General features: G+C 43.2%; 1 protein-coding gene across 3 annotated transcripts; it reads right to left on the minus strand.

Moving 5' to 3' along the window:
* Positions 1 to 232: 232 nt before the first annotated feature.
* cry1b (cryptochrome circadian regulator 1b) lies at positions 233 to 22,815 on the minus strand. 3 transcript variants are annotated; one of them, XM_063197370.1, is made up of 13 exons: positions 22,048 to 22,815; positions 15,117 to 15,225; positions 13,204 to 13,346; positions 9,968 to 10,152; positions 9,197 to 9,285; positions 8,529 to 8,669; positions 7,683 to 7,994; positions 7,002 to 7,153; positions 6,086 to 6,288; positions 3,435 to 3,536; positions 3,159 to 3,272; positions 2,936 to 2,998; positions 233 to 2,337 (listed from the first exon to the last, which is right to left on the minus strand). In XM_063197370.1, the coding sequence occupies exons 1-13, from the start codon at positions 22,203 to 22,205 to the stop codon at positions 2,252 to 2,254; spliced, it is 1,857 nt and encodes a 618-aa protein (XP_063053440.1). In that variant the 5' UTR covers positions 22,206 to 22,815; the 3' UTR covers positions 233 to 2,251. The 3 variants fall into 3 exon arrangements, with proteins under 3 accessions (XP_063053440.1, XP_063053439.1, XP_063053441.1); XM_063197369.1 differs by having other exon boundaries at positions 9,149 to 9,285; XM_063197371.1 differs by lacking the exon at positions 2,936 to 2,998 and having other exon boundaries at positions 9,149 to 9,285.
* Between the last annotated feature and the right edge of the window lie 3,487 nt (positions 22,816 to 26,302).

Raw genomic sequence — 26,302 nt, forward strand, 5'->3', positions numbered from 1 at the left:
ACCATGGTTCTCATCTCGACAAACGAGTTATTCGAGTTACTAGACTGCGATGCGGAAACCTGGGATCAATTTGTGATGTGCCGCGTGAGACACGTTTTGCTGCGCATTCTTAGCCAAACGTGACCAATCCATCTTAACTAGGCTACACACAACTGCTTATTCATGCAAGGTAGCCACATGTACAATCAGTCTTATTTAGTAAACAGGAATAAAATGACAAAACAATGTTGTAACAGAGTTCAAATGATTATTTATTTCCAAATTCAGCCCAAGGTCTGAAAAATCAGAGTACAGTGGATAACTCTCCCAAACGCCTCACATTGGACCATAATAACATTTAAACATTTGGGAGGATAATTTGTTATTAAACAGAGAACTTACAGTAGTACAAAAGATAGAGCAACAGGTCACACTATGAAATCACAGCAGTATAGTGTCCAATAGTATGTTGCAGATGTCTATGTACAGGTATAATGATGAAATTAATTACATAATTATGTACATTTCATGATGCTACCTCCAACAGTAAAAAAAACAATAACAATGACAATATCATAAACCTTTGTTTTCAGTCATATACAAAGCCGTAAAAAAAAGTTATCAGTAAACATACCGGAAAACAAAATGTATATATTTAAAATCTCCATTGGAAAAAAATGCTGGTTTTCTGTCCTTGTTGGAGCTGTCATTAATGGATGTCATAAATGACAACTGCACTCATCTCTTCTCTGAGGTACAGGAACATTAAGGGTAGGAAAAGCTTTTATTCTCTCAAAAATAAAAATGTCTCTAGAAACGGTTGTCGAAATATTCTCATCTATTGGCCTACGCTTCCTGAGATTTCTGATGTGCCTTCACCAAAGCACCATTTTGTACCAAAACCATCATATCAAAATATAATTGAAGGCCAAAACCAGATTAAATACACATAACAATGCCCAGGAATACTTAGGAGGCCTAGGTAAATATGTTATTATTGAAGCCCAGAGAACATTTTTCTCCTTTTTGAAAAGAAAACATTGCTTTACATATTCGCTTTAATGAGAAAGAGAAATTATGTACAGTAAATGAGCTGCACAATAGATAAAAGGAACACCTCCAGAACACAGGGCTAGTATTGAACTCAAAGGTCCTCTGTGTAAGTTTAGCATTTTAGCATTTGTAGCAAAATGTATGCTGCCAATTCAATCATTTGCTCTTTTTCATGAATATTTAGTAGGCAAATCCTACACAGTGCACGTTTAAGTACAAGTCCTGCAAGGACCCTGATGATGATGACTACATGGGTGATCAGGGGTAGGGTTAGCCACCATAATAAACACAAGACATGTACAATAATTACACAGGCACAGGGTTTCCTTGTGCCAGGACTTTTGCCATCCTCCATTGATGACAGCTTTTTTTTTCTCAGTCACTTCAGATGATTCCTCAGACTCAGGTCAAAATTATATTTCTTAAAATTCTCCGATCATACACTCTGGTGCCGTTTACTGTACACAATAATAACACTGCATTGAATAATCAATTACTATTGGCCTAGCATGTTTACACAATGTTCACAGATGGTCCACAGTCTGACCTACTGTACGTATGACACAGTCAACATCCTCCAAAAAGCTAACGGGTTTCTGGCCAACTGATGGACCAACCGACATGCAGGCATGTACTACTAGAGTCACTGGCATGGCACTATAAAACATTGTGCTTGTCGAGTTCCAATTTTCCAAAATGTGTGCTGCTTGTATTGCTGCTTACAGATCTTAAGGGAAACCTTGTAGGTTGATCTGAAAATGCACCAGATAGACTGACTGAGAAAAACAATTGAGGATGCCCTGTGTGTGAAAGAGTGCAGGGTTGCAGCTCTGATGCCAAGGATGCCAAGGATGCCATTCATGTGTTTCAGGAATTTGGGGGTCGTGTGTGTGTGTGTGTGTGTGTGTGTGTGTGTGTGTGTGTGTGTGTGTGTGTGTGTGTGTGTGTGTACATGTCCCCCTTCTACCCGGCAGCTGCACCCCTGTGTGAGTGGATCAGGTGTTGGCAGTGATGATGGGCAAAATGGATTCATGATTTACCATCCAGTTCCACTTATTTCAAATGACCTTGGTTTTACCTGTCCAATTCAGTCAGGTGATTCGCTTGATAAATGCTCATCTGGATGAGGTCATTTGGAATAATGTGGCCCTAGATTGTAACTAATAAATCCATTTTGCCCATGACTGGGTGCTGGTGGTGGTGCTGGTTCTCCTGGAAGCTAGTGGCTGGTCTGCCTTTGGATCTTGGACCTGCCGGCAGCGGAGTCTTCACTGGCTCTCTTGCCCTGGCCCATGCCTCCCCGCCCTGCACATATAAAACACACAGAAGATTATGTTATGGGAGCCACTCCAAATTCAGTATTTTGACGTTTTGTAAAACTTTATTTAAATAGCCCATGCTCAACAAGATACATCTTGAAGTACCAATATGATGAAATGTGTAAAAACATTATGCATGCCCATTAGGGCACCCAGACTGTATTTTCAGACTATACATCACACTTTTTTCTATACTTTGGATAGTCCTTAAACTTACGTGTATATTTGAAAATATATAGTTTCAGATCTTTGTTTATTTTTTGTTTTAGTTTATTCTTTACTTAAGTATCATGCTGTCAGTTCGGGTCAATCTTGTTTTTTGTGCTAGCATTTGTGCCCACAGTACCTGTCATCAATGTTCAAAAGTCCAAACAAGGCTAACAAGTTCACAAGTGGGGGCTTGAACAATGTGCTAGGTGTGGCCAATGTTGTGACTTGCATTCCTGTGCAACTAACTGTATGTGTTTTGTTCTTCTTCATTATGCATTTTTTGGACTGGTACAACTTACTGTATATTCAGGTGTGACTAACAGTCTGGGAAATATGGTACATGACTTAATGCAAACACATGATGTGCCACTGACCTCTCTGTGATGTACCGTGGGCCTGTGGTCTTTGACATGCTGGAGACTCTCCAACCAAGTACCCTACAGTACAAACACATTACAGTAGAGAGATTAGTTATGATACTAAGTGTGTAAGTGTGTGTGTGTGTGTGTGTGTGTGTGTGTGTGTGTGTGTGTGTGTGTGTGTGTGTGTGTGTGTGTGTGTGTGTGTGTGTGTGTGTGTGTGTGTGTCACTGCTCACCGTGCTGCTGGTGCTGGTAGCTGGTGTGATCAGCATGGAGCAGCTCTCCGTGGGCACCTGTGGCCACCTCCCCCTGGGTAAGGGCAGGGACCTGCAGTACCATCATGGAGCCACCTGTGGCGCACACACACACACACACACACACATTTGTTTTTTAATGGATTATCTAAGACGCATATTCATTGCTTGTACATTAATGTCCCGCACCTGTCCTTAGCGAGGTGGGATGTGCTACATTACTCTTACTCTTATGAAGATTTTTGGACTATTGTGTACCTGCAACTGACGTGCCCTCTTGAGGGCTGTCTGCTGAGGAGGGTCCGGCTGCCGTCCCGTCTCCAGCGCTGTTGGAGTTAGATGGCACCGTAGCCAGCAAGCCTTTGGGCCAAAGATATTACATGTTTAACAAAGAAAAAAAACACGCACATTCATCTCAAAAAGATTGGGCACAGTACTAGCAAAGTCATATGAAACTGAAAATAAAGTCTTTAAGGGCATGCTGCCCGAAACATCACTATATTAAAGAGAAACAGAAGCTTGGTGTCGCAGACTTTATTTTGAGTTTTCATCCAAAGATATTACAGTACATTACAATGCACATAGCTGACACTTTTAATCAAAGCGACTTAGTTATTTACAGTGTTGGGCAAGTTACTTTGAAAAAGTAACTAGTTACTAGTTACTAGTTACTTCTCCAAAAAAGTAACTGAGTTACTTCCTGGGTTACTCCGGTATCAAAGTAACTAGTTACCAGTAAAAGTAACTATTGCGTTACTCGCCCCCGACCATGTTTCATAAACCACATAGAGAAGGACGGTAAAGACAGGTGACGTTACAAACAACAATTTATTGCAACATAATAAACCAAAGCCACTGGATGGACAAAATATATATTTTTTTTTTATAAAAGAAAATAACACATTTTAATAGGCTTATTTAAATTCAACTGAAAATGTGCATGTTAAATCCAACTTTAAATTACTACTAAATGTAGTATTTACATTTTAATTATTACTAAATGCTACCCTTTCAAACAAGACTACGATTACGTCATTTTGTAGTTCACAGACTCGTGAAGCAGTAAATGACGCGACCTGTGACGCGACCACAAAATGCGGAAGTAGCCACTTTGCGTCTTTGTCTCGAAGCGTGCGAGTTGAGTTTGTGTTGTTATCAGCGAACTATCAGCGAGCTATTTCATCGTGGTTAGTGAGAAGTTGAATTATGATGAAGTTCTGAGCATGTTATTTACCTATTCTGACTCTGAAGGACCATTTTTATCTCACGAGGAGGATAATGATCGGACGAGCACTTTTTGTTTACCGCGGCGAAACTTCCGAAGGCAGTGATGCCGACATGCGAAGCAAGGATGTTCTCTAAGCACACACACACATTTAAACTCACTCGGTGACTTTATCCTATCTCAAGTGAGTCGGTGGTAGTGGCGAATGCAGTCGTAGTGTCCATACAGGTATTGGTGGAGGAATTAGGGGTGAGAGAAGTGGGTCTGGTAATGTTAGCTTGCGCTCCCTCCATTCAGCCCCGGTGATGCGGGTAGCCACCTATCCGGACGCAAACGCAATAATCCTGGGATCAGACAAACACTGTTCACCAAGCAGCACACACACACTCATTCTGTCCCTCTTTCTGACTTCTACTGGGTGAATGGCAGCGGCGAACGTGGCCATATGACCATATGGAGAGGTTTTGGTAATAGAACGCAAGGTGACGACACATAGGCTACCCTAAAACAGTAACGTGCAGTAACGGAGTGTATGAAATTGTAACGGCGTTATACTGACAGTAAGAATAATTAGTTAGATTATCCGTTACTGAAAAATGTAACGGCGTTAGTAACGCCGTTTATTTAAACGCCGTTATTCCCAACACTGCCCAGGTAGCAAAAAACGTTAAGAACAGTCGGCCCAAACTTGGCAGAATGTCGGCACTGTCGGCTGAGAGTCGGCTCGGCTGGAACACTGGTTACCGTGACTCAGCCAACACTTCATAGAACACTGAAAATAACTGTCACTTCATGCAGTAGGCTAGCCTAACTGAGCCAACACTCTGCCGACACTGAAAATAACTGTCAGTCTCATGCAGTAACTGAGCCAACACTGAGCCGACACTGTCGGCATACGGTCATAGGACCATTATTGGGCCGCGGACAAAGCCAGAATCGGACCGACTGTTTTCACTGGCGAAAAAAGGATCGGGCCAACCATGGACCAGATAAACTTTGCTACCTGGGTGGTTATTTACAGGGTATTGGTTACAGTCCCTAAAGCAATATGGGGTTAGGTGCCTTGCTCAGGGGCACATCAGCCATGGAGTGCGGTAGAAAGTGTATTTTCAACATGTATTTACATTTTTATAGCACAATATCCCAACCACAAAGTTGACTCAAAGTTCTTTGAACACATTCACACACCGACTGTGAAAGCTGCCATGCAAAGGCACCAATTGTCTGGGGTTCAGTGAGAAAGTTCAACAGAGGACGTCAACCAATAGCTTGCATAAAAGGCTCATCTTAATGTAATGTAATATAATCAGGGCTCTAAATTAACACCCGGCCAACCGGCCAAATGCAGGTGAAATTTCTGTTTGGCTGGTAGAAAACAAAACTTACTAGCCACTTTGATCCAATAACAAGTATTTGACCAGTAAGATTAACCCATTAAGACACAGCATTACAAATTTGCTGTTACCAGAATGGCAATGACCAAGTGGTAGAGCATTACTAAAAGCCCTGTGTCATGTCATAGTATTGTAGTACTATGGTAGTTAACTTTCAACTTTCAACAGCATGCCACTGGAGGTACGGCGTGCATTAAGGGGCTACCATCTACGAGCCATTTTGGCAGGTGATGAAAAAAGTCAATTTAGAGCCCTGAGTGTAATATAATGTAATGTAATGAGGTACTGACCTAGCCCCCTGTAGCAGGACAGCTGCTGGTAGATCTGCTTCATGCGTTCGATGTTGACGCGGCTGGCCTCTGCGTGGTTGACCATGGGCTTGGGGTAGTGCACGCCGATGATGCACTTAGCTGCCTTCTGGACCGCCTCGGGGGCGTTCCACGGCTCGTAGATGTACTTGGCGGGAAAACCCCGGAGGATCGGCAAGTAGCGCCTGAGGAGAGACGGGATGGGGAAAACAAGAAGGAGGAATGCACTGTGAATTTACTGTGAATCTGGGCGCGTACGTGCACACACACGCACATGGGTACATACACGTTATAATACAATATAATTGTCTTTCCTAATTGCAGATAATATGCCAAGTCAATGGAGAAGTCCATTTCCAGTCTAAACTCAATTTGAATGTCAAGTTCAAGTAGTATGCATCTGAAGCCGAATAGGGGCTGGATCCAAACACAGTAAAACTGTCAAGACAAAATGGCCATCATCCGCCCACCAGAGAGCTCCCATTCCAATTCTTGTTTAATTACTTTGGCAAAGACATTTTGAGCTCTCGTGGCCTGTACTTTCAGCTGCTGATTTTCATTTGGCATTCACAGTTAAACTCAATTAAAGCCTCTAAGTAGGAAAAGGCACAGTAGGAGGAAAGGAAAGGCTAGCCGAGAACCCTAAGCTTATGTACAGTACAATACAGAAGTGTGATAATGTGGCGATTTTTGTGCCTGTGGTGTGTGTGTGTGCCTACCTGATGTACTCTCCGTTGGGGTCTGTGTGTGTGTGTGTGTGTGTGTGTGTGTGTGTGTGTGTGCCTACTTTATGTAGTCTCCGTTAGGGTCTGTAGTGTGTGAGTGTGTCGGTGTGTGTGTGTTTGTCTGTGTGTGTGTCTGTGTGTGTGTCTGTGTGTGTGTGCGCACGCGCCCCTACCTGATGTAGTCTCCGTTGGGGTCTGTGCGTCGGCCGAAGCCCACTGGACAGTAGCAGTGAAAGAACTGCTGGAAGAAGGAGCTGCAGGAGAGCCACATCCAGCTGCCCGCGTTCACACTCCAGTCCGCATCCAGCAGCAACTCCTCAAACACCTAGGGATGGACACACACACAGTCATGGGTAAGCGGTTAGGGCTGGTAATAATGCAGACTTTTGCAGACTGCCCATAGTGCCAGTATATTGTAAAACATTGCAAGCCAATTACATCTAAAAAAAAGGTAAGGTGCCCTGCTGCCTGACGTTTGTAAGTTAACTCAACTCAAGGCTTAGGTCAACTTGAGACTTTCTCAAATTGAGTTAACTTACAAACTTAAGGCAGCAGGGCACCTAACTTTTTCCATGTAACTGTTTGCAATATTTTACAGTGTATAGAGAGGTACAGCACTTTATACACACACCAGATCACATGGACCCACATTGCAGCACCTGTTACGAATTAAATGACATTAAATGAGTGCAGAGGTGGTGACAGGGGCAGATCTAGCCGTTTTTGGGGCCCTAGGCCAAATATAAGAATGGGCCCACAAAAGTCATTAAAGAGACATAACATTCTGTGTTTGTTGGTATTTAAGAGTCTTGTGTCATATGTTTACAGTGAAGTGCCAGTACACAGTACAGTACCTTCATGCCCTCCTCCCAGCTGATCCACAGGTCTCCGCGGGTGAGGAAGCAGGCCACAGCGTGGCGCGCCAGGTGGTGGATCCAGCCTTCCTGCCGCAGCTGGGTCATGATGGCGTCGATCCAGGGGAAGCCGGTGCGTCCCTCGGCCCACTTGGCCAGCGCCTCGTGGTTGCGGTCCCAGGGGATCTGCACGCAGATGGGGTTGCCCTCCATCTTGTCGAATCGCGGGTTGTTGGTGGCCGCCGTGTAGAAGAACTCGCGCCACAGCAGCTGGCCGTAGAGCGAGAGCGGCGGGACGCTGTTCTTCTTTACCTGTGGACAGACAGACAGACAGACAAACACACACATACGATTAAACAGCTGGCTGTAGAGGGGGAGTGGGGGAACGTGAGGACAGACAGACAGATAAACAGGTAGGCAGCCAGACCAAGAGACAGACAGACAGACAGGCAGACAGACAGAGAAACTGGAGGTTGAGGGGGAGCGGGGAACGTGGCTTTACCTGTGGACGTACAGACAGGCAGATAAACAGGCAGACAAAGAGACAGACAAACATACACACACAGATGCCAAGATTAAACTGGAGGTTGAGGGGGAGCAGGGGTGCGCTGTTCTTATTCACTTGAATACAGTAGATACACATATGTGTTTAATGCTTTCAGGAAAACAAAAATAGTTTTGTGAATGCAAACGCTAAATTCTTGAAGCACACAAGTGTATTGAACCTTAAATCATTTCATAATAAAGTGTAGCTTCACCTTGCAAAAAGAATCAACTGTATGAATTAAAACTCTAATCTGACTTTACAAACGTACAGTATTACATTTTAATGTCTGAATAGCTGACCTTTCTGTAGAGGTCTGTGAGTTTGGAGTAGAAGAGGCGGCAGGAGAGACAGCCGAAGCGCAGGTAGGGGCTCAGGCCTGTGGGGCTGGCCAATAAGGAGTTGGCGTTCATTCTGGGACGCTCGAAGTTGGCCACCCACGCCTGCACAAGAGACATCAGAGCAGACGAGAGAGAGAGAGAGAGAGAGAGAGAGAGAGAGAGAGAGAGAGAGAGAGAGAGAGAGAGAGAGAGAGAGAGAGAGAGAAGATAAAAGAGAGGGAATACACATTAGGTACTATTACAGTAAAAGGGCCTGGAGGCAGTGATGAATTTACCAATCCTTACTTGCAGAAAAGCTAAGAAACAATTCAAGCTGAGGCAGAAAAAAACTGTCAAAGAGGAGTGAGGGTCCAAGACACTTCTCCAGCACAAATCTACTTTCCACAGTTTGATTTAATCGTACAACATGGCATCTTGTGACATTTGATGACATTCACATTCTGTGATAGACAAGCAAGACACAGTTAACCTGGTTCTCTGGAACATTGTCAATCGCTTAGCTTTGGACACATAGTGTTTTACACAGTCATGTACACACAAATTAAATTCTCTGGGGGAATCATCCACTCTACTGTAATTACCAGGCCACCATCCTCCCTAGAGCCCTCAGGGTTGGGGTGTGACCTCACCTTCCGCTCCAGGTGTCTCTCGAGGCGGGTAAGTGCTTCTGACTCTCCCCCCGGCCACACCGCTGTGCTCAGCCCATCTGTCTCAAAACCTGCAGGGCCACAATTCAACATTTCTAATCAGAATGGCATGCCCGCATACCTGCATAAACATACTGGTGCATGCACATTCATACCTGCATTATGACAACCTGTATACACCTGTGCAGACACACATGCACCCACAGACACACAGACACACAGACACACGCACACGCGCGCACACACACACACACACACACACACACACACACACACACACACACACACACACACACACACACACACACACACACACACACACACACACACTAATGCAGCATGGGATTCTAAATGGCACATGCAGCACTACACACATTTGCAAACGCTGCATATAACACAACAGTGCGTTAGCAAGACATGAAAACACACATCCAATGTCAGGCATCCAAATCATGTGATTTGGATGTTTTGGAGGAATGCAGAAAAGACACATGCTCACAGTGTTGCCAGATTGGACTGTTTCCCGCCCAATTGAGCTGCTTGGGATGGTTGTCCCCGGGTAAAAATTGTATTTTGCAGAAAAACCCGCCCAATTTTGGCCATAGAAATCAATAGAATTGGGCGGGATTTAGTGCTTCCAGGCGGGTTTTGAGCATTTTTTGGGCTGGAAATCATCAGCCTCATCTGGCAACCCTGCATGCTCACTCGCATGCACGCACACCCACAGTCCCACAACCACACCCTTGGACTCACCAAGCTCCTCTAGTGAGGGAACTCCAAACTTGTCGTCGTGGTCGTCTGCAATGGGCGTGAAGCAGCGCTCCATGAGGTCGGGCGTGATGGTCTCCACCGGCATCTCCACCTGGGCCATGCGGCTGATCAACGTCTGGAAACGCTTGTAGGTCAGCGGAGACTGGCCCCCATTCAACTCTATGATCCTGGAGCCGGAGCAAGAGCAGGGCAGGGGGAGGGAAGGGGAGAGAGGGAGAGAGAGAGAGAGAGAGAGAGAGAGAGAGAGAGAGAGAGAGAGAGAGAGAGAGAGAGAGTGAGCGAGCATCAGAAGCAGTTATGCATGCCCAGGCCATGACATTACCTCTACCACCATTCACAGATGAGCCTGTCTGCTTCACGCCATACCCCAGGGGTCCCCAAACTTTTTTCTCTGGGGGCCACATTATCGTTCCTGACTGTGATCAGGGGCCGGAGTCAATAATGTGGGCTGTATACTAGGCCACTGCCTGTTATAGCCATAATTTCTAGCACGGCAATCGCCATTACACGCTGAAGAAGGGCTCTGCCCGAAACGTTCGTAGGCGAATAAACAGAGAAAAATCTGAAGAGTGCTGTCCTTCGCTTCCTTCATTAATAATTTCTAGCACAAAATAGCTCATTATTGCAAGTGATTTGCAAAAGAAGTGAGTGAGTACTTCACATGTTTTTCAATTTGAAATGTCACAGGTATTCCTTTTAATTTCCAAAAAACGTGAAAATAGCAAGGAAAGGTTAGAAACATATGGTGATTGACAGTTTAGGAGTGATACAATAGAAATGGTATGCCTATTACAGTGAGAAACTATCAAGACAAGAAACTTCTGGTGATTCACACTAAGTTGGTGAAAATTAAACTGTAGGAAGGCCTGTTGATAAATATATTTTATCTTTTTTTTCTGTGAGGATTGCTTCTCTGGGCCAGTTCAAATGGTGAGATGCAGAGAGGTGGAGGGCCGGTCAAAGGGGCCTGGCGGGCCGCATCCGGCCCCCGGGCCTTAGTTTGGGGACCCCTGCTATACACACTTCCTTTCCTTTTTCCATACGTTGACCTTTCCAGGACTTGGTAGAGATCAATTCATTAATGTCACATCAGTCCATATGATTGTGGTCCTTTAGGGATCATCGCTGTACTTCAGTGCACATTTCAATCTGGCCTTCATATTCTTACTGCTGATGGCCTTTTTTGCATGTGTGGTAATGCTTCTGTATTTCTGCTCTCTGGGTCAACGTTAAATAGTAGAGTACAATATGTTCACCCCTGCACTGTGGCTGTTGATATTGATGTTTTAGGGTATTTCTTAGCAGCTGTCACATTATTTCTGTCATAAACTATTTGATATTTCTCCCAGACCAACCTCTTCAACATCGGTTGCTCACTACACCAGTAGTTTATTACTTTTTTTCCCAGGACATCCCAAATTATTGTACTTAACCATGATCACTGTTTGTCCAACAGATCTGGGGTGCGTTTCTCAAAATCGCAGTTGTTAGCTAGTTAGCAACTTGGATAGTTGTTAATAGGAAATTGCATTGCAAACAGCAAAGTAGCTAACATAGTTAGCAACTACGGTTTCAAGAAATGCACCCCTGATTGTTTTTTCTTCCTTTATCAGCTTCAAAGTGGAATGCCCATGCGGCCGTGCCGTTGTTGGCTGACTCCCAGGCTGTGCATGACCAAAGTCCATGTGTGTACAAACAGGAGGATGTGTCTAGTCATGTTTAGCCCTCTCTGTGTCTGCTACTGAGGAAGCTGATGGTTTTATGTTTTGTTTCTATTGGCATCTAAGGCAAAGTGTCTATCCTTTGATGATGATTAAAGTTTAGAGTATTTGATTGCTATCTAATCCTTTAATTCTGTTTAGGTTCTTTGATCCTCATTCAGACTGCCTTTGATCTATTTTATTTGTGATAGTGGGTTGAAAGAGTATTGTCTGGAAGTTGACGAGCATTTATTTTGGATGGACTTTATTTTTTCTAGACCTAATAAATGACTTGCGCTTGGAATTCACTTTTAATTATCAAAGGATTGAGAGCAATTATGCATGCTGGATGGTAAGAGAGAAGGCCTAATCATAACCTACTACAATGGGAAAGTTTACCTCAGATCACACTGCTCTTTTTTAATGATAGAGAAGACAAGAGCACGCCTGGCAAAGAGTGCAAAAGCAAATACAAAAAAAGTCCTTGCAGCCGGAAATTGTCCAACTTATCGCCCATCATCCATAAAATAATTTTCAAACGCCACCTCTCCCTGAAGGTATTTTCAACCGACTTGGGTTTGCATGCCGATGTCGGAGGCAGTGATGCAGATTTTCATCTACAGTATCTGCCATCTTGATATTCTGAGGATGTGCCCAATTTGGCAGAGATGCCACCAGGGAGTATAGACTGGCTAGCTCATGCAAACACATGTCAGATGACTAGCTTGTGTACTGAAACTTGCCAGTGTGTGTGTGTGTGTGTGTGTGTGTGTGTGTGTGTGTGTGTGTGTGTGTGTGTGTGTGTGTGTGTGTGTGTGTGTGTGTGTGTGTAAGCGTGCTGTGCCAGTTCCTGGATAATGGTGGATATGTGACTCACTCTGAACCACTCGCCCAGATCATACAGCATGTGGGTGATCTCAGTGTGTGAGTGATCTCAGTGTGTGTGTGTGTGTGTGTGTGTGTGTGTGTGTGTGTGTGTGTGTGTGTGCGTGTTACCTAGAGACTCAGTTATCAAAAACATACAGCATATGGGATATCTGTGTGTGTTTGTGCGAGCGCATGCATGTTTGTGTGTTAGTGCATGTGTGTAGTTGCGTATGTGTTACCTAGAGACTCAGTTATCAAAAACATACAGCATATGGGATATCTGTGCATGTGCACGTGTGTGTTTGCGTATGTGTTATCAAGAGACACTTAAGGCTTAGGCTGACAGGTGTTTGTTGCTTGGGTGACTCTGGGGACCTAGTCAAGGTGGTAGGTGCTTGTTTCCAGGGTAAGTCTGGGGACTTAGTCTAGGTGGTAGTTTTTTGTTACCAAAGTAACAAACGTGTGTGTGTTTTACCTAGAGACTCAGTTGTCAAAATTACATTACACTGTACACTCACTTGTCAAAATCATAGTGTGTGTGTGTGTGTGTGTGTGTGTGTGTGTGTGTGTGTGTGTGTGTGTGTGTGTGTGTGTGTGTGTGTGTGTGTGTGTGTGTGTGTGTGTGTGTGTGTGTGTGCATGTGCTACTCACTTGTCCAAATCGTAGAGTGTGTGGGATATCCGTACGGTCACCTCGACCCCGGCCTCGCTGGCCAGCTTCTGGATGGCTGCGTCGCGCTCCTTACCAAAGGGCTCCGAGTCGTACTCATATGACAGACGGCTGATCTTCCATTCCTGGGGAATATTACAATACTTTACATTGCAATACATTACATTGCAATACATTACATAACACTTACACTGTAAAACAATTCAAGCCAGTTAAACGTAAAAAAAAGTTAGTTGCCTATTTGTTTTTTTCTATCAATGACCTTAACTGGAGTCTACAGCATATCTCCATCGGTCTTGAAGGTTATTGCTTTCAGGAAAATAAGCACCTGAAAATCCTGGGATGAGGAAGGACAGGGAAGGATAGGATTACATACGGCATGTTCTCAACAGTTTCGCCAGATCCATGCTGAATGAAATGTCATGGTCACAAACAGTGCACATGGAGACTAGGGCTGGGCAATATGACGATATATATCGTTATCGTGATATAAAAGTGTATATCGTGACCTTTCTTCTATATCGTTTATATCGTGATAGTAATTTTATCCATTTTATACAATTGAATATCATTTAATTGCATTTCATGTTGTCACAATACACACTATAAGTTAATGTAACTGCAAAAATAAGAATATAAAGATCAATTTAAAAGAAAGGTTGCTTTGCGGCATGAAAAAATAAAGAGCAAATAAAGAGAATAACTGAAAATGTATATAATTGTGCTATATCGTGATATATATCGTTATCGTGATATAAAGTAATCTTTATCATGATATTGTTTTTTTCCATATCGCCCAGCCCTAATGGAGACCCAAATATAGCTCTTTCCTGTCCCTAGCTGTGCTCCTATTATACTGGATCCATAACCAACAACCCCACAGACGCTCAGACAGGAATGATTTATTCCTCGAAATTGGAATCTGAATGATATATTCCTTCCTGTGTAACTCGGCCTACCGCGTCACGGTAACACCATCGTTCATCAGCCCAATCTGGCCCGACTTCTGCTTTCCTGTTATCTCATCTTGGCACTGTTCTGCATTGCTATTGGTTCCTCTTGGCACTGTTCTAGAGCAGGCACCCGCTGCAGCCCGCAACATATGGAGGTGGAGGCCCTTATGAACCTTCAACAGGCTGGGGAAGACATCCGTGGGATGGCCCCACGCTCCAATGACGGAGAGAAATTAACTATCCGTGAACTCCTGCTTCTTCATAGCCGTGAACTATCTTTGTGAACTATTGTCACGACTATTAATTAGTTGCGGTTCCTATTTTAGTTCCCGTGTAGTATTGAGGCTGTGCCTACTATATTTCACAGCAATGACTTTTTAAACTCATGCTTAGATCTACCATCGCCATATCTAGACTACGTGTATATTAGGGCTGGGCAATATGACGATATATATCGTTATCGTGATATAAAAGTGTATATCGTGACCTTTCTCCTATATCGTTTATATCGTGATAGTAATTTTATCCATTTTATACAATTGAATATCATTTAATTACATTTCATGTTGTCACAATACACACTATAAGTTAATGTAACTGTAAAAATGAGCATGAAAAGATGCATTTTAAAGAATGGTTGTGTTACGACATGAAAAAATAAACAGCAAATCAAGAGAATAACTGAGAACGTATGTAATTGTGCTATATTGTGATAAATATTGTTATCGTGATATATCGTGATTGTTTTTTTTTCCATATCGCCCAGCCCTACGTGTATATATACTATTTTTGAGTGGTGACTTGGGCGCCTTTATGATGTTCTATACACAAATTCCATGTTGCAATTTCAAAGGCAGCTCAGTAACAAGTCCATGGTCATCGTATGCATATACAGCAGCATGTACTGTAACCGATAGCAGATGGAGGAGCCTTTTAAAGTACCTTGAATAGTCTGGGAAAGACATCTGTGGGCTGTCCCCTGATGACAAAGAGTCGTGAGTTGAGCTTGCGTAGGCTGGCATCAAGGTCCTCCAAACACTGCAGCAGGAACCTGAGAACACACACACAGATCATGGACATTAACACAAGAGCCAGAGGTGTTTAAAGTAAAAAAAGAAAAGAAACAAAAAGAAAATTCAAGGTGTAAGTACAAAACTGGCACATGATATTACACAGCTGTTACACCATTTAGTCCATTGTACCTAATTGTGTAGATGGACTGTGTTATTACTGAAAAACACTAATAACCCAACAAGAATCCACCACAATTTTGAACCAACCAGCTGATCATAAGTCAAGTACACAGCTGATCGTAAGTCAGGTCACCCCCTGTATTGTTCTACACTTTTCTTCAGAGTCACCACTAGAGGGCCCTCCGACTACATGAGCTGCCTTTCCAGACCAGTGCTGCCTGGCTGCCCACTTGCAGCATGTCCTCTATACACAAAGTTAACAACAACAAAATGTCCACAAATACAGTAAAATCCACTCATTTCTTACAAACAATCATTTGTGTATGAAATACAACTGCCCACAATTCTTAAGTACATCTCACGTCTTGTGTTACAGATGTCCTTGCTTTGACGCAACACGTTCATGCCCCAGCTTGTTAAAGGCTGGCTGAATCACACAGAGTCTGGCAAAATAAATAAATAAAGCCTGTATGTGGGCCAACCTCACATCTATTCTGTCGCGCATGCAGCAGAAATGAACAAGTATGTCAATGCAGATAGGGGCCATGCGCAAAAAATAAGTCAACACCGGCAGTCAGCTGTTTCACAAACAGTCCAAAAGTGGTGGTCTTAGGGCAGGGGCAATCCATGATCAGGAAAGCAACAGGTCCCAGGCCCTCAGTAGTATATCACCAGAACACTCGTCCTTCGTTCTTCACATCCTGTGTTGCATACTATTTTCACTTCCTTTTAAACTTGTTGTAGTTCCTGTTTAGTATTGTAGTATAATCACTACAGCACTGACTATGAGCACTTGCTTGGAAATGAAAAAATGACATTTTATAAACAAGTCTGAGTGTATGTACAGTCCTGGAGGACAGCATTATGTATGCATGCAACATGACAGATGAAGATGTATCTTGTAACGTGGCTGGTTGTGGATAGGGAGTTGTAAACTGCAATACATGGTGCACTATCATTCAGTAAAGCCAGTGAGCAAATGCAACCTGGTTCTTATTTTGTGTAAGGATCACAGACATGTATGTATGTAAGTAAGTAAGTAAGTAAGTAAGTAAGTAAGTAAGTAAGTAAGTAAGTAAGACACAGTAAGTAGAGGAAGTCTCAAGTGGGGCATCTAAGTTATATTGCTGCCCCGGCGCAGCGGGACAGTGTGAAGGGAGACACGCAGGGGAAAAGGTCAGAGTTGACAGGTTTCTTAAATATCCAGAGGGGTGACCCTACCCTACCCTCTCAGTGGCAACATATCAGCTGTAATGGGATGGGCCCCTTAACCCATTGATGCTGGATGCTGCGTATACGCTGCACTACCCTGAACGCCTGGAGCAACATGGACGCATCATTCAGGCTCATGAGATCTGAGATGCTGTATTAAAAATGTGGGTATGTTAGAGCTGAATGAACACATTCTAATGCAAGAGGGGGGTCTTACCTTTTAAATGCAACTCATTTCATGTTTGAAGTGCTTCCAAGGCTGAGAGCACCTTTTCCCAAAAATCATCTAAGCAGGTGTTTTTTGCAGGCACACTAGTTCACTTTAGAGGGGAAGATATCACACATTCTTGTCCATCATGCTGAATTTTATTTACATGAACAAGTCTTCAAGTCTTGAGAAAGGCCACACGGGCTGAAGCATTGTTCATGTAAATAAAATACAGCATGATGGACAAGAGTGTGCGGAGTGCAGTATCTTCCCCACTAAAAGATGCATCCCTGTCATTCATCATACTATTGTATATCCGATTTATCCAGTGGCCATCTTTTCTGAAAGTCTGAATGCCAGGCCAGACTCTTTGACATGATGTGTATGTGTGTGTGTACATCACTTAAAAAAACTAACCCTACTCGGGCGGGGTGATATCTTCTTCATTGGCATTATAATCAAATACTAATACTACTACTACTACTAATAAAATAAAACAGTAGTATATAAGCTGAGCTACATGGTGATAATTCTACCCAGACTTCCCAGGCTTTAGCGGTAATGGGGGGGAACTACACAGTCTCACCCCAAGTAGTCAATATCTGAGTACCTTTGACCAGACTGCAATTTTTGACGTCTTGGGTATTCCTTCCACGTCACATTTTGACTATGTCCTCAAAGGCGCCCCCTTGTGGCAGCATAACGTCATTGAGGTTAGGTTTAGGAATAGGTTTAGGGTTAGGCCACATAGTCAAAATGTGACGTGGAAGGAATACCCAAGACGTCAAAAATTGCAGTCTGGTCCAAGGTAGTCAGAAATTGACTACTTGGGGTGAGACTGCGTTGGGGGTAGGGATGCAAATGATTAATCGACTTTAGATTAGTTGTCGAGCAAGAGGTTGCTCGATCAAAATGTATTAATCGCGATTAATCGCTAGAGGGCGCTAGAGACTGTTGAGTAGTTCTAGTTCTAGTCCTATTCAAATCCATGGTGCGCAGATTTTATCTATTAAATCGTCATTGCAACTTCTAGAGTTATTGTGCGTCTTTTGGAGATGTGTACTTGAATCTGTGATCATGCCAAGCCCACTTGTGTAAGTTGTTACTGTTTGAATTATGAGAAAAACGATCTTTCAAGACAGGCAAATGTCACTGCAAGCAGCATTTCACTGTAGGGTTAAGCTTGCTATGTTAGCTTAGCGTGCTAACTAGCGAAATCACAAACGTAGTCATTTCAAATTGTGAGCTGTAATTTTAATCACTAACACCCTGTCAGATATCAATACTAGTATTAGCTGAACTGGGCATGGTATATGACCATGCATGAAGAGGAGCACCATATGTTCAATTTCAGGTGAATCCATGTTAGCTGTAAGTGTTGTTGTCATAGCTCCATTCATTCTCAATGGAGCCTGTTAGCTTATTAGCTCTCCTTACAGACACAGGAAATAGCTTTTTTTTGGTTCAGAAATGAACTTTGTTGACATTACTATGCATTATGGACAACAACACACCACCCAAAAGATAGCATTTCTTTATTTTGAAGCGTATAAAATTAAAATGCTTGTGGTTGATCATGCTTGCTGACACACCTATATGCAGACAAGTTCGGAGTCGGATCACGTTTCACTCAACGTTGTCTGTCATCATATCTCAGGCAACTGCAAGGCAACATAGAGGGGGGGTGGGGCTACTAGTTCACTCCTGGGTGAAACCAAGCAATGCCCCCCCCCCCCAAGGTGGTGTGGAGATGCCATAGAAAACATGTCTGCTTTCTTTTCCTAATGCATAATTACTTGAGGAATATATAATATAATATAACATAATACATTAAAATACAATATGGGCTTAATGATCATAATGTAGGCCTAATTCTCATAATATAATTTAATATAACAATATAGGCCTATACTTTTTGAACTCAGTGTTTTAACTATTTAGCTGATATTTTAAAAGGCCCTATGAAATTCAGGTGAAAAAACGCCGCTTATCAATTAATCGAAAGTCGATCGATAACACTATCAACTAATGATTAATGAATTAATCGATAATTTGCATCCCTAGTTGGGGGGAAACCTTTCCTTTGACAACAAATCTACGATCACCTGTATGTGTTCACCATCCTGAAGAATATGCAACAGTCAACGTGTCCGTGCGTTCAGGGTTTGCCAAAAACGCAACTGACCATATCTGGGATGTTTGCGAAAAGCACTAAATATAAAACTGGCAGTGACCGGTAGAAGGAGCTGACAGATGTTGTAACTCGCTACCTGGCCAAAGAAATGGTATCGTTCAACACGGTGGAGAAGCCCACCTTCAAGCCCATGCTACACGCCTTTGACAGGCAGTAGGCCTACGGGTTGCCAGGGCGCAAATATTTCTCTAATGCGGCTCTACTCAATCTGTTCAATGAGGTGAGAAGACGTGACACCACAACATGTGGTCCAGCTGCAACATGATGCCATACATGTCCGTGACTGCACACATTATATAAACCAAGAGTGGAGAATGCAGTCAAAATGCCTACAGACCAGCTTCATGCCAGAGACGCACTCGACGGACAATTTGGAGGATGCTCTGCGCAGCATAATCATGGAGTGGGACACAGAGGAGAAAAAGAGTGCCTGCATCACTACTGACAATGGGGCGAACATTGTTGTTCTGTAGATTTCCTGTGTGCACTTTGTATCTGCTGGTGATGTTGGCTATGATTATGTCCTCGATAGTAAGTTGCTTTCGAAAACCATCTGCCAAATGCAATGCAATGTAATGTAATGTCTGTGAACACTCTCATTTATCCAGGACATGGTAGTTAACTATAGGTGGCCAAAGTAAAAGTTAAAGTAAATTTGTGGTGTAAGTACAACACTTGCACATGATATTACATGGCGGTTACACGGTAGTTATTCCATTGTACCTAATGAGGTGGAGCATGTCATAAGCCAGCACAGCAAGGTGCCACCTGCCAAGGTGACAGCCATTACAGCACACACAATTAATATAAGCTCTTTTGGAAGGCAGACGGACTGTACATAGATCAGACGGCTGGCTGCCTGACCCCTGGAAGAGCAGAGCTGAGCAGCTGAGCCACAACAGTCTACAGGTGTTTGCTGCTGGCGAGTGACCTCCCAACTCCGACCTCGTACCTCCTGCTGTGTTGGGGATGGAATCAGTATAACCTCTCAGTGTGTGTGTGTGTGTGTGGCTGGGGAAGTCTGCACAGCGAGCTCATTAATCCAATCCTGTCTGAGCTCCAGGTTTCCCCTCCTGGACCAAGCCACTGCCACCGATACAACTGCCGCCACACCCGCCGACCGGCTCTACTGTACTCTAGGTCTCGAGACTGGGTCAGGAGGACACGGAGGCCAGCTACACCGTCTCCGCCTGGGACCCAGACATTTCTACTACACTACTTTGTAGTAGGGTATTACTGCTATTAGTAGCCCATTTGCTTTGTAGACGCCCCCCTTTATATTGTGTGAACTCCACTGTGATTTCTCATGTAGGCCCTACTGTTTCCTAAAAGCTAACTACCACATGTTGCCTGCTCACTCTCAGTAGAGACAGGAGGACAGACAGGGCAGGTAGCCTACACCGTCTAGACTGAGACCCAAACACTCCTCAGCTATTAGGGTATTGCTGCTATCAGTAGTCCATTTGAAAAAGTCCCCCCTTCCTATTCTGTGAACTGAACTGTGATTTTTCTTGAGCTGTTCCCTAACAGCAAACCATTCGTTGCCTGCCCACTCCACTCAGGCTGTTCCGAGAGGGGACAGGACAGGAGGACAATGAGAGCCGAGTCACCATCTACCGTAGATCAGGGGTGGAGAACCATTTTCATTCGAGGGCCGTTATTGCATCTCTGTTTTTATTGTGAGTGTAAAGTACATTTTAGTCTACTCTCTTTACATTTACAAAAGTTCTAAGTTAAATTATTACTATTGGGGGAGGACTGTTTTAGTTGAAAGCTGGAAGTCACTGAGACCGGCATTGTTATTTATATTTGTGAAGTGTGTTTAAAAAAGTGATTGTTATAATGTGTGTATTACTACTGTATACTGAATGTACTTGGGTCAAGGAAGGGCCTGTGTCCAGACTGGAGAGGGAGGGCTTGAGACAGCTGTCTCAGATGAAGATTGACTCTAATTATTCTCTGACCTTCCGCCATTTTGTTCTCATTATTTTTAGACCTGTGCTGTTTGTCTGTTGCTTTAGCTGACGTACAGTCACAACACTTCTACTCTTACTACAAAACTCTGAACAAACAAATGCTACACTGCCAATAACAACCTTTTTGTTGCTAGGCATCACATCACCACACCTTAATTACAGGATAAACATCAGGTGTGGTCGGAAAGGAAACCCAGAGAAAACCCCGAATGTGTCTGCTTCTGGCTGCCTGTGCTGGCACCAGTTTCAGTACTTTTCCCATAGACCACGGTCCCAATGCCGCCCACCACAGTCAGAACAGTTACAATAACAAGGGCGAGTGAATGATTGTGCAGAGTGTGGAGGGGAAAGTAGGTCACCGTTGCAGGACGGCCAGTGCTGTAAGAGGCTGTTTGACACAGTGCCCTACTTCCCGAGGCGAGCCCTGGGTGGGGGAGGGGATGGTGATCACCCCGTTACATCACCACGCTCCAAGGGCGACTAGGGTCTGATCCCCCTCCCTTACTTTTTGGAGACCACCGCACATTAATATTGCCTCGGAATAAATGCTTACACTGCACGGGCTACGGGTACACAGTGTACGTACATCGTTTTCGCACTCCACTCCCTTCCACCCACACACAGTCTGTTCACTGCACATACGCAGAAGATTTAGAACTGGTAGGTCTGCGCAATTGCACACAGGATATGCACGCAGAGCCTATTCTACCTTGATACTGACACATGCTGTGTAAGCACGCAGACACGATCATGTTTTTACCTATCTTAATTGTGTGAAATCAAACTTAGATAAAACTATGGTCTAAAACGAGGGATAATGTTGGTAACGGCTGATGAGCTCGCTGCTCTGAAAAAGCTCACGCACTTTGTCATGCTCTGTGTGGCCTACAAACCCATGCACGCGGCAACACAGAAACACTGAACTCACTTGCACCAGTGACCTCCTTAAAACAGAACAGTTGTTTACATCTTACACAACTTCACAGTTTTATTAACTTTGACAGCTATCGATTTCGATGTGTAATAACAAATGCGCTGTAGACGTATAACACTCTACATCAAAGAAAAACAGCAAATGTTTCCAACTTACCTCCATCTGCTTATGCCAACATTGGAGGAGCCGGCGAACCAAGGATCCAGAATATAAACACACCGCAAAGAGTCAGCCCCTCTGATAGAGTCCCTTAGCGAGGGATTGTCATGGAGCCGTAGCCCTTTTCTGAACCAGTGGATTGTATTCACAACCATGTTTCTTCCTCCCGACAGGTTGCCAAAATATCCCCGCAATAACCAATGAACAAATTGATTGACTGCGTGCACAAACGTTGCGCACAAGGTCAATAACACTGCCGACTCAAGCCCGAAGAAGTCGAAAGGTGAAAGCAAAATGTGAGATGAGCAGATTCAACCTTGTTCAAGAAAAACTTTTCCCATGGCTGCAATGGACCTCTGCGTCGTTGACTGACAATCCGCGATAAGGCTGGGGCAATGATTACAATCGCCGTGCGTCTTTGCTGTGCCGTCTCTTAGCGCCCAGACAGATGAAATACACACATCCACCGTATATCGGATACAAAATTGCCTTTTGTGTAAAGGTGTTGTTACACCTGTAACAAAGCGAGTCACTCGCGTTTGCTGAAAATCGCAATGCCCCAACGAGGTGAGCGCTGTAACCTACATTAACCTCGAAACCACAATGTTTCCAACGTCAAAAAGCCGGTTATCCTGGACGTCTCGTTCACTTCATCGGGCATCCACACAATCAAATACTCCTTGTCCGTGTACAACCTATATTTTCATGTTGTGATAAATGTCGCATTTATGTAATATCCTACACTACGAGAGCGCAGTAGTTATCTCCGGCTCCACCCACACATGCGCGCGAGCGGAACAAGGCACCCAGTTGGTTAACAAGGGAGACATACGTAAGCGACAACAGTCACGTTTTTGTAGCGTGGCTGGTCAGCTTTCAAGATCACGTTGTCTACCATGCTTCAATACAGCTATTTCAACGGCACGGTATATTGAGATGGAGAAAACAGACAAATTTTTTTCTATTCTTTTCATTTTACTCGAGACACCACCTACGGCGACGTACGGAAGCTCTGAGCTGCCAAGATTGAATATATATTTGGCTCAGCATCATGTAATAACGTGAAAAGTTTCACGTTATAACGTGATATTTATCATGTTATAACTTGAAAGTATCACGTTATAACGTGAAATGATCACGTTATTTCGTGATATGAAGTTATCACGTTATTCTGAGATAAGGAACTATCACGTTATTCTGAGATAAGAAATTATCACGTTATTCTGAGATATGCAACTATCACGTTATTCTGAGATAAGAAATTATCACGTTATTTTGAGATAGCCTATGCAACATTTGGTCATTCAGCACTTCAACACTTCCCGGTTCAGTCAAGGAACATGGCTCGTCTACAGGACTTAATTCAGTTCTATTTCAAGCTTGGTCTAAGGCATGGTGAAATTCTACAGTTGTTGAGCACTGTGGATGGTATTGTTGTCAGTATGCGCACTCTCCGAAGGATTTTGAAAAGCATGGGGTTGTACCGAAGAAAGAATGAATCTGACCCAATTGACGTTGCATCATTTCTCATTGATCAACTGCGTGGACACGGATACATGGATACAAGTTCCACCATCTCAACTGCATCCAAGCTGGATAGGCCTATGTTGTCACCCAAAGTACAGTGAGACATTTGTTAAAGTTCCTCGACCCAGTGGCGTTGAAAGAAGACGAAGAAATCGCTTGATGCAAACGTGTGTACATGAACCCTGGCCCTAATTATCTATGGCACGTTGATTCTTATGATAAATTGAAGCCGTTTGGTGTGTGCATAAATGGAGCTATTGATGGCTTTTCTGACTGAACCGGGAAGTGTTGAAGTGCTGAATGGCCAAATGTTGCATATCTCAGAATAACGTGATAATTTCTTATCTCAGAATAACGTGATAGTTGCATATCTCAGAATAACGTGATAATTTCTTATCTCAGAATAACGTGATAGTTCCTTATCTCAGAATAACGTGATAACTTCATATCACGAAATAACGTGATAATTTCATGTTATAACGTGATATTATCACGTTATAACATGATAAATATCACGTTATAACGTGAAACTTTTCACATTATTACATGATACTGAGCCAAATATATATTCAACCTTGGCAGCTCAGAGCTTCCGTAGCTACGGCAGCTCAGAGCTGCCAAGGTCTAATATATATTTCACTCATTTCATGTAATAAAGTGAAAATGTTCATGTTATAACATGATATTTATCATGTTATAACGTGAAAGTATCACGTTATAACGTGAAATGATCACGTTATTTCGTGATATGAAGTTATCACGTTATTCTGAGATAAGGAACTATCACGTTATTCTGAGATAAGAAATTATCACGTTATTCTGAGATATGCAACTATCACGTTATTCTGAGATAAGAAATTATCACGTTATTTTGAGATAGCCTATGCAACATTTGGTCATTCAGCACTTCAACACTTCCCGGTTCAGTCAAGGAACATGGCTCGTCTACAGGACTTAATTCAGTTCTATTTCAAGCTTGGTCTAAGGCATGGTGAAATTCTACAGTTGTTGAGCACTGTGGATGGTATTGTTGTCAGTATGCGCACTCTCCGAAGGATTTTGAAAAGCATGGGGTTGTACCGAAGAAAGAATGAATCTGACCCAATTGACGTTGCATCATTTCTCATTGATCAACTGCGTGGACACGGATACATGGATACAAGTTCCACCATCTCAACTGCATCCAAGCTGGATAGGCCTATGTTGTCACCCAAAGTACAGTGAGACATTTGTTAAAGTTCCTCGACCCCAGTGGCGTTGAAAGAAGACGAAGAAATCGCTTGATGCAACGTGTGTACATGAACCCTGGCCCTAATTATCTATGGCACGTTGATTCTTATGATAAATTGAAGCCGTTTGGTGTGTGCATAAATGGAGCTATTGATGGCTTTTCTGACTGAACCGGGAAGTGTTGAAGTGCTGAATGGCCAAATGTTGCATATCTCAGAATAACGTGATAATTTCTTATCTCAGAATAACGTGATAGTTGCATATCTCAGAATAACGTGATAATTTCTTATCTCAGAATAACGTGATAGTTCCTTATCTCAGAATAACGTGATAACTTCATATCACGAAATAACGTGATAATTTCATGTTATAACGTGATATTATCACGTTATAACATGATAAATATGACGTTATAACGTGAAACTTTTCACATTATTACATGATACTGAGCCAAATATATATTCAACCTTGGCAGCTCAGAGCTTCCGTAGTCAACAAAGACTGCTCATTCGTGATTGGTTTGTGCACAATGTCCCGGATCTGCACATGAAGTGAGCTTTGCGTTAGGGACATTGGCAAGAGCATGCCATTTAACCATGTAATGTGTTGTCATATAGAGCAGAGCCGTATGGCTCCGATATAGAGGCTTAGAATCACTAGTAGGTTATCTATCCATTACGCAAAAATACCCATTACTTGCATAGACGACAGAATAAAGCAACGAGGGGCCTTGGTAATAATAACCTTGCTGATAATTACACTGTAGTGACTGCGTGGTAGTAATACTTAGGCCTAGGTATTACCAGTTAATAGGCCTACCAGTTTCCAGTGTATTTTGCTCTGGTCTGATACACCACATAGACAGGATCCATGACGCTAATTATCAGAACATCTCTCTCTCCTGGCACAATGTGTCCACAATGAACATCCTTGACTCACTTTGCAACTGGGTGGTTGACTTGACATGACGCCCTGTTTTTACGTAACATTAGTTAAAAACCTACAAAATTGATACTTTTCCTCTTGAAAACAAATGTGAATGAAAGGAGATGTGGTACATCATGTTTCATATTAGTCTTAGATGAGAAGAAACATTTTTGTTCAGATTTATGGAAATGTTTATATGTCAAATGTCCTGTGGTGTGACTGTAACATTAATAAAACCTGGAATATATACAATAGCGGTTAAGGGTGGTTTAGACCTTTTTCGTTTAGGCAAGAGTCGTCTAGGCAACCCTGCCGTCATTTAGGCCACCAGAGGCGCCGGTTAGGCCAATGGAGCTGCCGTTTAGGCCACTTGAGCTGCCATTTAGGCCAACTTTTTATTATTATTGTACAAACACCAATCACACTAACTCTGACCCCTAACCCTAACCCACACTCTAACCCTAACCCTCTGTCTTATAATAACGAATTTACAATAATCATAATAAGCTGGCCTAAACGGCAGCTCAATTGGCCTAAACGGCAGCTCCACTGGCCTAACCAGCACCTC

This window comes from Engraulis encrasicolus, chromosome 4 (genome assembly GCF_034702125.1).
Source record: "Engraulis encrasicolus isolate BLACKSEA-1 chromosome 4, IST_EnEncr_1.0, whole genome shotgun sequence".
NCBI classification, from domain to species: Eukaryota; Metazoa; Chordata; class Actinopteri; order Clupeiformes; family Engraulidae; genus Engraulis; species Engraulis encrasicolus.